At 34.2% G+C, this 11,963-nt stretch overlaps 1 protein-coding gene across 8 annotated transcripts in view; it reads right to left on the bottom strand.

The window, feature by feature from the left end:
• NAA16 (N-alpha-acetyltransferase 16, NatA auxiliary subunit) overlaps positions 1–11,963 on the bottom strand; it is a 63,445-nt gene that overhangs the window by 36,259 nt on the left and 15,223 nt on the right. For 5 of the 8 annotated variants that reach the window (XR_005725703.1, XR_005725704.1, XM_040267157.1 and 2 more), the window contains 3 exons: positions 10,633–10,786; positions 7,721–7,840; positions 5,152–5,247 (listed from right to left, as the gene is read on the bottom strand). Coding sequence is in view for 6 of the 8 variants with exons in the window: in XM_040267157.1 (XP_040123091.1) it covers positions 5,152–5,247; positions 7,721–7,840; positions 10,633–10,786 (370 nt within the window). In the remaining 2 variants the exon portion in view is untranslated. The remainder of the gene's footprint in view (positions 1–5,151; positions 5,248–7,720; positions 7,841–10,632; positions 10,787–11,963) is intronic. The other 3 variants (XM_040267158.1, XM_040267159.1, XM_040267161.1) reach the window with 3 other exon arrangements.

Below are 11,963 nucleotides of genomic sequence, written 5' to 3'. Positions count from 1 at the left end.
AAACACTGAAGAATTGGTGCTTTCGAACTGTGGTGCTGGAGAAGACTCTTGAGAGTCTCTTGGACTGCAAGGAGATCCAACCGGTTCATCCTAAAGGAGATCAGTCCTGAATATTCCTTGGAAGGATTGAAGCTGAAGCTGAAACTCTAATACTTTGGCCACCTGATGCGAAGAACTGACTCCCTGGAAAAGACCCTGATGCTGGGAAAAATTGAAGACGGGAGGAGAAAGGGACAACAGAGGATGAGATGGTTGGATGGCATCACCGCCTCAATGGACATGAGTTTGAGCAAGCTCCAAGAGTTGGTGATGGACAGGGAAGCCTGGTGTGCTGCAGTCCATGGGGTCGCAAAGAGTCAGACACAACTGAGCAATTGAACTGAACTGATAACCTGGGATTTTCAAAAGATTATATACAAAGTATGCCAAAACCACAAAAAATATCACTTTGGGTTGGATACACATGATTCTTTCCTCAAAAATAAAAACTAGTTTTAGAAATCAAATCTTTCCAGTACTTGCTCTGATATAAAACAAAGGTCAGCAATATTGTGCTAGGTGGTCAGAGACCCTGTTGCTTACTTCCTGTGTGACATTATCCACTCAAAGATGAGGATAACACCACCAGCCTCAAAAGTACTCTTTCAAGGCTCACACGAGATGAAAAGTATAGTGTAAACATACAATAACCTCTCAATAAATGCTATCATCCCACGCATTGAATTTAACAGCTGTTGTATTTCTTTTTTTTTTTTTTTTTCAGCTGTTGTATTTCTAAAGTCAGAAGTGTTTCCCACATGCGCTATCATCCACTGAGACAATAGGTATTTTATCTTCATGTCAGAGGTTACTCTAAAAACTCTTCCAATCTCAACCTACTCAGATCATACTAGCAAGATCTCATTTAAAAAACAATGTACTCCGTTCTCAAGTACCCACTACACTGAAAGCCTCTTCTCCCATTAAATTATTTCAACTGTGCAAAAGGTCTTCTGTACTGATACAGGACTGAACTCCAGACAGAGTTCAGTGAAAAGGAAAACCAGGTACAGAACAACCTATGCTCCTTTTGTACAAAAGGGAGAGGAAAAAGGAAAGTTGCACATAAACCCTCACACACATGCTTTTGCTTGCATACGCACAATTTATTTCTGGACGAGTTCACCATCTACTAGTCATAATGGCTGTCTGGGGAAGCAACCTTGGTGGCCAGAAGACAGAGACATGCAGAGGGCCTTTCAGTTGAAGCCCGTTTTGACCCTTTCATTGGGAACTATATGAACGCAGTGTCTAAACCAGAAGCCTATACAGCTACTCAACTGCCCAGTCACACACCATATCCCAAAAGTACTATTTACCCATCTCATAAATGTATTTTTGTATATTAAGAAAAACTTATTCACAAAAATAACTTCCCTTCTTCCTAATTATTAGGACTCCCATAGGCTTTCCTTTGGGGGGGCGGGGGACTATCAATCATTATGTGCCTATTTACAACTGCAGTTTACAAAACAAGTTTTCTATCTTCAGAGACGCTATGCTAATTCTTCACTAGATGTAGCAGATTCAGATAAAAATTGATATTCCCCAAAACCACCACTAAAATAGTGAACAAAAGCAAGATCAGACAGATCTGATAACCTGGAAATTTATTCTAAATAATGGTGCATGTTCTCACTACAAAACAGAAACGGTAATCATGTGACCTAACGGAGGTATCAGCTAACACTACAGTGGTAATATTGGAATATATAAATGAATATCAATACACTGTACACCTTAAACATATATTAATTATATCTCAATAAAAAACAAAAATAATCCAATGAAACAAAAATAAAATAGGAGCAAAATGTGATTAGCATTCTCTGTTTAACACTCTGGATTATCTCCTTCCCTCTTTCTCCCTCCTTGGCCAGTGAAGACTAACACATCACAATGAATTAAACTAGGTATTTTGAAAAGCTCTGTTTTCATAGCACTTTCTATTTCAGGCTGTTGGAGAATCTCCCCAGGACTTTGGCTGTGTTCACTAATCTGTTGGTGATAAATCTTTTCACTTAAAAACCAGAAAGCCTTTTTCAAAACTTGCCTCTTCAAGTCCCATCACATTTCTAGGAAAACGTCTTACTGCCTTTGGTGATGCTGAGATACCTTTCTCATGACACATAAAAATATTTCTAAGCAGGCAAAAAAACTTCATCAAGTATTCACCTGTTGCACAGGTTCGATTAAGTAGCTGCATAATTTTACATATGGTCCCCAGAGCTTTGTAAACACATGATTATGTTAAAACCTCACATGATGGTTGCTGACCCTGAAGCCCAAGCCCTTAAGACCCCTCAACTGAGGCCTTGCTTGTAAAAAGACCCCTTTAGCGTTTCAAACACAGAACATCCTAAGAGGGTCCAGAATCATTCCACTTTAATCTAATCACACTTTACAGTCAAAGCTGGCTCCAGGCTATCTTTCAGTAAAAATCTACTTCCTACCTTGTATACACAAGGCTGCCCATGGTATGATTCCAATTACACAAAATGTCCGAAACAGGCAAGTCCACAGGCACAGAAAGTTAGACTGCGGCTGCCTGGTGCGGGGGTGAGAGCTGGGAGTGACTGCTAACAGGTATGAGTTTTCTTTTTGGAGTGATAACAATTTCCTGAAACCAGAGAGTAATGATGGGTGTGCAGCTCCCTGGGCATATTAAAGCACTGAGCTGCACACTTTAAAAAGTGAATTTTATGGTATGTGAGCTACATATCAACAAGTTGCTTTTCTTTCTTTTTTTTTTTTTTTTAAGGAAGATACAGAAATGTGAGTCCAAGCATTTTCCAGAAAACACTTTTACTAGGGAAATGCTCCTTGGAGCTCAGTACATTCCACCTTGGAAACTCACAATGTATCTACTGAAACTTCCAGGAAACCCTGCAGAAACCTGACTGCTACATTTAACCAAGTTTCCCAAATTCACCTGACTGAAAAATATCTCAGTACATCAGCACCCTCCCCACCAAGCCTATTAATGTCCACTTGGACTTAATGTTCCCTTGAAAACATTAGGAAATTTGCCTAGTTCACAAAGACAAAACAAAACAGAAAATCAGAGAAATACTATTCACCATTTATGTAACTGAGAGGCACTATTTATTTATTTTTAAATAAACTTGTATCTACTGTCTAATCCAATACATTTCTAAGAGGTATTGCATATATTTTTAAAGTCAGTCTACTAAAAAGCTCTTAATTTCCATTAACCTTTTGATAAAAGGAAAACACAATTATTTAAACAAACATTTCCACTGTAAATGAGAAAAGGCATAAGAAAATACATTCCCTAATGTAAAAAAGTTAAAATAAAATTTTTAAAAAAGAAAAAAAAATATCACACACAAAAAAGAAAACACTTTCCCTCCTCACCCATGCCTAGGATAGAGATTTTTAAGTCACATTAGCTTTCTAAGGTCTGACTTGTATCAAAAGACATACCAAAAGTCTCAATAAATAATTCATTATCTAAAGTACGTGCAACTAAAAAAAAAAAAAGATGACTTTCAGAAAAAGGCACATGATACCTTCTAAAACTCTCAGGTCTTCAAATCCTGCACAGTGTCGGTATTTCTATTAAAATTGGTAACCAAGTATTAGTCAACCAGTCGTATAAGTATCTATTATATGATATGTACTCAGCTCTATACACAGAGGTAAAAAACGAACCCTCTCCTTGTACTTAAAACTTAGATTTACGTGTTTTTAAAGCAGGCAAGGAGAATTGGATGGATTTCTATTTTATTGGCACTTTTGAAGAATTGTGTAAACAAATCAGATATATACAGCCTGCATTACCAAAGAACATTAAATTTGTGATGGTTAGTTTTGGTTTTTTTTTAAAAACATAACAGGTCACTATATGCAAGACAGCAAAATAGACACAGATGTAAAGAACAGACTTTTGGACTATGTGGGAAAAGGCGAGGGTGGGATGATCTGTGAGAACAGCACTGAAACATGTATATTACCACATGTCAAACAGATGGCCAGGGCACATTCAATGCATAAAGCAGGGCACTCAAAGCTGGTGCTCTGGGACAACCCAGAGGGATGGCCTGGGAAGGGAGGTGGGTTCAAGATGGGGGGACACATGTGTACCCATGGCTGACTCATGTCAATGTATGGCAAAAATCACCACAACACTGTAAAGTAACTAGCCTCCAATTAAAATTTAAAAATAAACTGGAAAAAAAAAGGGGTCAAAAAAATGATGGAGATAATCTAAAACAACTTCTAGATGGAAATATTTCAAAAAAATTTTTTTTTCTGGAATACAGATGTGTTGAATGAGATCTGTATGTTTTATTGTGTTAAACTGTAAATAATGCAATTGTTATTTATGCTGTGATAGCAACAATTTTAAAAGGAAGCTGGAGCAAAAAAAGAAAAAGGCACATAAAATCATCAATGAAGTCATTAACTATCTCAAGAGCTAATATACTCTTTACCTCTTATAAGCTCAATAGCAAATGAATTCAGCTATACACTACAATTTAGATCAAGGTCATGAATACACTATTGTTCAATAAAAACTTAAGAGTATATACCACAGTGCTCCAAATTTCATAAAGTACAAAATAGGGTTTTTTGTTTTTATTTCTAGGGATACAAAATACATGGCTCTACAAAAATGATAAAAAGCTAAATTCAGGAATGTGGTCAACTCTGAGGAGAGGGCGTTGCACAGGATTGATGACATTCTTAAACACTGTAGCAGAAACAAAGAATTCACAACTCTCTCTCTGAATTTATGTCCTAAAAAAGAAAATCTAGAACTTCAAAACCTTTACCACTTAAATCAAAATACCTCATATATAATTTTTCATCAGTTCTATGGAATTTAATTTACCTTCTAAACATGGTGTTTAGTTTTTAAAGTCACGTAAGAAAAACCATTTTATATAGATAACTTCTGACACTTAAAATCAACATAAAGCTAAACCAACATAAATACTCTTAACAACATATGTATAACAAATTAATAACTGATGACTCCCACCCCTAAGACTGGTGTACTCTCTTCCAGAAACAAGTTTTTAAAATGTGATTGGTATTGAGTAATTTGAACAAGTAATTGTGTTACAAAAGATATCCTATTATTACCTGGGACAAGATTCAAAGGTAATCTTCTAGGTGAAATTGCTCTGGGGTGCTGCTTACTAATGTCTTCATAAATTTGAAGTCTCTCTTCTAAAGTGCCTATTATCAGTAAATATGTGTGAGATTCAAAGCATCAAAACTTTTATCTATGATAAAAAACTTTAAACTTTTATCTGGGCTAAAAACTAATAAATTTTAAAAAGTATGTTATAAATTAAAAATCTCATTATCAATATTAAAACTTCTCTAAATTTTTGTAGAAATCACATTAAAAACTCTGTGGCAGTGAACTAAGATAATCAGTAAATTATCATTTTATATTCAAAGTCAGGGAAATTCAAAACCTGTCACAACAGATTCTATATCCAACTCAAATCATATATACACAACACTCACAGAAGCAACATACTCCTCTTACATTCCTGTGTGCACAATCCACGGAAAATAAAATGTTCCTTTAGAACATATCTTACATAAATCCTCTAACCTAATATAACCCATATAAATCCAACAGAAGTCTATAGCACCTAGAGATAAGCTTAAAGAAGCAAGTTTTAGGATCATGACTGCAATATCTTAAAAGATAAGAATTAAGTTTCTAAGGTCGCTTTGACACTTAAAATCTTCAATGAAACTGTATAATAAAGAATCCCATCAGTTCATGTCCCCATCCAGGTACCCAAGAAAAAGACCCCATTAGTACAGACTTTTTAAAGTGGCAATTACTTCACCCAAGTATTATGATATAAAATGTATTTCTAACAGAAAGTTGTATCTTCCCTCTCAAGACCAACCTAATTTTATAGTACTAAATACAAGATCTGTAAGTAAACTAAAGTAACAATCTGAAAATAGGTTCTAGGTCTAGTTTATTATTCTAAAATAATATCCTGCATAATCTACAGAAAGACTATTTAATATGAGCAATAAGATATTTACAGCAAATTTCAAGAAAAAGCAAACACTCATTTTTAAACTATAAGATTCTAGGTGGATTTTAATTCAGACCACACATACGTAATTATTGTTAAGAATAACCCTTGGTGCCAGCGGTCAAGGTATCTCCACAGTAAATGTAGTGTTCGGTATCAAAATTATGAACACAGAACTTTAAAAAAGTCGTCTGGTTTTATTTAGACTCCTTCCTTCCTCCAATAATATGTTTCGGAGCTCCAAAGTGGTTGAGTTTTTGAAAGTGGAATATGAGAAAAATTATTCTCACACTCTGTTAATGATCTGGGAACTTCATGAAATATTAAAGATCCTTATACTAAAATTTACAAGAAGGTTATCGCAAAATTTTAAAAAGCAGTTCTCATATTTATGCCTAATCTTGGGAAATGAAACAAGCTATGAGTACAAAAACAAATTTCCCACTAGCTCAGATAAAACAAGTCTCAAGACCAACCCACTTCAATGTCCTTTGTGAAGTCACATGTTGGAGCTCTAAAACTTACCATGGGGGAGAAAAGGTTCTAAGGAACCAAGAACAATAATGGAATTAGTTTCATAATCAACGTATTTTATAGTGAGCATGGATCCTGACAAACGGAACACAATACATTCATTTTACTAAAACAGTTATTAATATATGTCAGTAACTGGTAGTTTAAAGAAAAATCAGTTATCTCACACTTCCAACCTTCCAACACATGACTTTGTCCCTTTTTTTTTAAAAAAAGAGATTACTAATCTAACCAATATTTTAATTTTCATTATTTTCTCAAAAACAATTATGTGAGGAAATTTTTAAATAATTTGTGATACTACATTTTAAATACAAACACAAAACTTGGATTCAAGCATACAGGTAATTAGGATAACAAAAAATAAGTTTTTTCTCGAGATTCTTCCTACTGTGAATATGGGTAGGTACCTATTTACCGTATTTTTTAAATTTAAAAATTTTGCTATTTCAATACCTTTGAGTTTCATAATTATTTCATACTAGTCTCATAATTATTTCAGCCATATACTTACTTTACCCATGAGTAAATATAACTTTGGCAATACTAACTGCTCCTAAAAATACTTACTTATGAAAATATTAGGGAAAGTTTAGAATAATATTCTAGATTCTAAAAGAAGTCAAGGTTATCAAATTTCAGAATATGTATTCATATTCGGTACAAATTAGCCTAGTTTGAAAGTAAAAGGATAGTTTTTATGCTGATACGGTATACAACCTACTCTCAACACCCTTGCTTTGGCCCAATTCTTATGCTTAAGAGATTGAGAGTAACAGTCCTCTGATTGTTTAAAAATATTTAATAATTATGACACTTCCCAGAAAGGGAATGCCCATTTTCTTCCCCACCAGTCTAGTCATCGAAATTGGTAACAATCGGGATGAATAAACCTAAAATTATCTGTAAGTGTTTATCACTGAGATATTTTAAATATCTGAATTCATTTCACTCCCATGTTTAACCTGCAACTTTCCTAAATGGAAAAATAAATGCTAATATTAAAAATATACATCCTCAAATATGACTATAACTTTATATTTTACTACTTTTTACTATACTTCAAACACTAGTTAAGAGAAGGTAGGAGAAAAATCATTACATACTAAGTTGCAGAGCTTTTTCCAAGCCTTCATAATAACACCAATTTTCTGCATTCCGATCAATCAAGTTTTTGAATACTTCACTCGCTTCTTTTAATCGCCCCAATTTCAACAGCATTTCCCCTAAAATTAAGTTTAAATGTCACATTCATTTTACTTAAACATTAAATACCTTTCTGAGCCCAGAGATTTTCACTAACCATTATTAATATAGTAGATATTTATGAAAGACAGAATTTTATGTGCTTCCCTTCAGGGTTTGTTGCCACTGTAGTTTAAATAACTAAAGATTAATTCAGAGTTTGCCTTCAGAAATGAACCTTTATTTACAGATTCTATTAACATTCATTTTGGGCTCCCTCCCACACCCCAAAAATAAATATGATATTAAGTAGTAAAAATTTTTGCCATTTTGTACATTTTTATACATCCTTTAAGATAACTAAAGACACCCTATTTACAGATTGGTAAATAATTCCAATGAAATATCTCTACCTTCCTACTGCAAGATTTTCAACGTACTTTTCCTAATCAATTTTTGTGCTAAGCAATTCTCCATTTAATTCTCTTAGTTTTCTTTCCAGGTCACTAAAATCAGAGAAGTTTAACTCACAAAACAATAACACTAAATATCATTTCAGAGCAAGAAACTACACAAAACAAGTTCACCTGTGAGTCATCTCTAACACTCAGTTCCTTTAACTACGCCAGATAAATTGCAAGTGGGAATGGAAAAGAGCATCTAAACTTCTCAGAGAAAAGCAAATCTAATCAAGAGAATGGGGAGAATCTCAAAAAAGAATAAACCTCAACTTTCTATCACTAAGCTTTCCCACTTCCTAAAGAATCTGTTTCAAACAACCCTTTGAAATGTCTTCGGTCATACATACTATTTCAGCTTATATCATCATCATATTATAGTGGTTATTATACGTATTATTTGGCTATTTACATGTATTATGTATTACTCAATCTCCAGAGTAAGACAAACAGGAGTGGGAGAGCGGTTCCAGGTGGGAGGACATGCATACACCTGCCACCAATTTATGCTCACGTTCGACAGAAGCCAGCACAATACCGTAAAGTCATTATCCTCTAATTAGTAGAAAGACTAACAGGTATAATTACAAGCTTCACCACTTTCTAGCTTTGGAACCCTGAGTAACTTATAAAACTTTCAATTTCCATTTCCTTGCTTGCAAAATATCAACTATTTTTATGATCATCAACTGAAATAATGTACTTAAAATGGTCAGCACAGTACTTGGTACAAAGTGAAAACAAATAAGCATCTACTACTTAAAACTACAAATAGTATGTCAACTATACTTCAATTTAAAGAAAAGGAAAACAAAAACAAAATAAAAACTGTGACTGTGCCCCATTCCTCCACAGGAGTAGAGAGCAGTTAAAAGGACTCAAACAATGACACGAAGGAACCTTGAAAGGATATTGCTGAGTGAAAAAAGCCAATATAAAAAGGCTACGTACTATGATTCTATCTCTAACACATACTGTTAAAGGTATAAATAAGGAGACAGGAGAAGGATTTCGGACTGCCAAGGGCTGGAGGCAAGGAGAAACAAGCAGGTAATGGCAGTGAAACTACCCTATATGATACTATGATGGTAGATACATGTCATTACACGGTTTTTAAACCCTGGAAGGTGTGCAACACCAAAAGTGAACCCACATACAGATTACAGGCCTGGGGCAGGGAGGGGTCTGCGTGTGTGAGGACAGAGGGCGCATGGCAGACCTTTGTGTCTTCCACTCAGGCTCCCAGCGAACCTAGAGCTGCTCTAAACAATAAAGTCTATTTAAATTAAAACAAACAAACAAAAAAAGTAAAGGTTCTGAAATCAGCAAGGTATGTTTAGAAATTAACTCCTAAAAGGCTAGGCAACTTCAGGCAAGTCCTTAACCTCTCCTAGTTTCTTCAAATATAAAAAGGGATAATAAATAATACCCATGTTAGAAGTGAAAAAATATTTCAAGAAATTAAGCCAGTTCAGCAATTACTACTGTGAAAGACTAAATAAATCTTGGCAAGTATTTTTATTAAGCTTTAGAAGTCCTACAACTATATGAGATTTTAGTTTTAAACTAATTTTTAATTTAAATGGACAGTCTATACAATATTCCTCAGGAAATGGGTAACTTATGAGCAAAGTTAAATATAAAAAAGAAAATGTTTGACTTTGTTGAATAACACTTTTAACAAACTATTTCTCAGGATTCTGTCTTAATTAGCCCATAATGAAAATAAATGAATGTTGTTTTCATGATGATCCCAGTGTCAGCATTTACTAATCTCATTTTACTACATATGAAGATAAGAATTGGGAGAGGAGATGAATATGAAGGCAGCATAACCACTACTTTAGAAAACGGAATCTGGCATCAAAATCCCTGCACTCAAATCCTGCACTACTCAGCCTAATGGCTGTGTGACTCTGGGCAAGTCACTTAACCTCTCTGTTCCTCAGTTCCTGATCTCTAAAATGGATATAACAACTACATCATAAGGTTGTTATGAGGATTACATTAATTAATAATGGTTTAATAATAGAACTGTTTAGAACACTGCCTGATATATAGTCTCACTTAAGTGTTAGGACATGAAAGTGCAAGTGTTAGTAAGTCAGTCCTGTATCTTTGCAACTGCCAGGCTCCTCTGTCCATGGGATTTCACAGGATCCTTGAGTAGGTTGTAGGATACTTGTGAGAATACTTGAGTAGGTCGTCATCTCCTTCTTCAGGAGATTCTTCCTGACCCAGGGATCAAACCTACATCTCCTGCACTGCAGGCAGATTCTTTACTGTATGAACCACCAGGGAAGCCCAAATACAGCTTCTATTCTCATCTTTAATCGAGACCATTTTTTTAAAAAAGAAAAAGCAATTCAACTAACCTTTAATTTCTTCCACCAAAAGCTTATCACATATTTGTTTCTCATATGTTTCTATATGTTCCAAAGATTCCTGAAACAGATTTGCCTCCCTCATCACTTGATTCTGGTACAGTATCAGTTCACTGTATTCATAGTCTATTTTGCTGGGAGGAACCTGGAAAAAAAAAAATCTTATTTATACAATAACATAAAGCAGTGATAGATCTTTAACTGACTTCTCAGGAATGCCATTCACACAGACTTTAAAAAGCAACCTACAAGTAGTTACAAATAAAAGAGGGATCAACAGCAAAAGATTAATATATTCTTTAAAGCAAATGAAGGGATAGGGATTTCTGCAAAGGGAAGAGGTCAGCAAATCCGATTACCAAAGAAAAGTAAAATAATGGGATTAAAATCCTAAAGAATCTTTCAAAAAAGAAACCTACCAGAATAAATCACTTTAGCAAAGTGACAGAATACAAGATCAATATATGAGAATCAACTATATCTCTCTATACCAGCAACAAATAATCCTATCTCCCCCCCCAAATTAAAATAATTTCACTCACAACAGCACTATAAAGAACAAACATTCAGGAATATATTTAAGAAACAAGACTTATATCAAAGAGTACAAAACATTCAAAGAGAAATTAAAGACCTAAATACATCAACAGACATTTCATTCCATGTACATGGATCAGTATTTTTTCTCCCACCTTGATCTAAAAATGCAATGCAATCCCTATCAAACTCTTAGTAAGCTTTCAGAAACTGACAAGCTGACCAAAAGTTCAAATGGAAACCAAAGGAATCCTGCCTGTACCCACAGAATCATAAAAAGAAAAACAAAGTAGGAAGACTTCAAATTTCAAACATACTATAAAGCTACATCAATCAAGACAATGTGGTTGGTAATGGCCTAAGGACAGACAGAGATCAATGGAACAGAATACAAGTTCAGAAATAAGCCCTTATAACCTGGTCAATCAATTTTCAACAGATGTGCCAATAAGAGAGGGTAGTTTTTTCAACAATGATGGTGGAACAATAAAATATCCATATGCAAAAAAATAACCTTAGACACATATTTCATACCATACACAAAAATTAAGTCAGAATGGATCACAGACCTAAATGTAAGTACTAAAACTATACAAGAAATCTCAGAACAGGAAAAAAATCTTCATGACTATTTGTATAATAAAAAAATTAGTAAACTGGATTTCAAAATTATAAACTTTTCCTCTTCAAAAGACATCATTAATAACATGAAAAAACAAATTACAGATTAGAAGAAAATATTTTCAAATGATATACCTGATAAGGAGCTTGTACTGAGAATACAA

The sequence above is a fragment of the Oryx dammah genome, unplaced genomic scaffold (assembly GCF_014754425.2).
Source record: "Oryx dammah isolate SB20612 unplaced genomic scaffold, SCBI_Odam_1.1 HiC_scaffold_24, whole genome shotgun sequence".
NCBI classification, from domain to species: domain Eukaryota; kingdom Metazoa; phylum Chordata; class Mammalia; order Artiodactyla; family Bovidae; genus Oryx; species Oryx dammah.
This window is presented reverse-complemented; position numbering and strand designations above follow the sequence as displayed.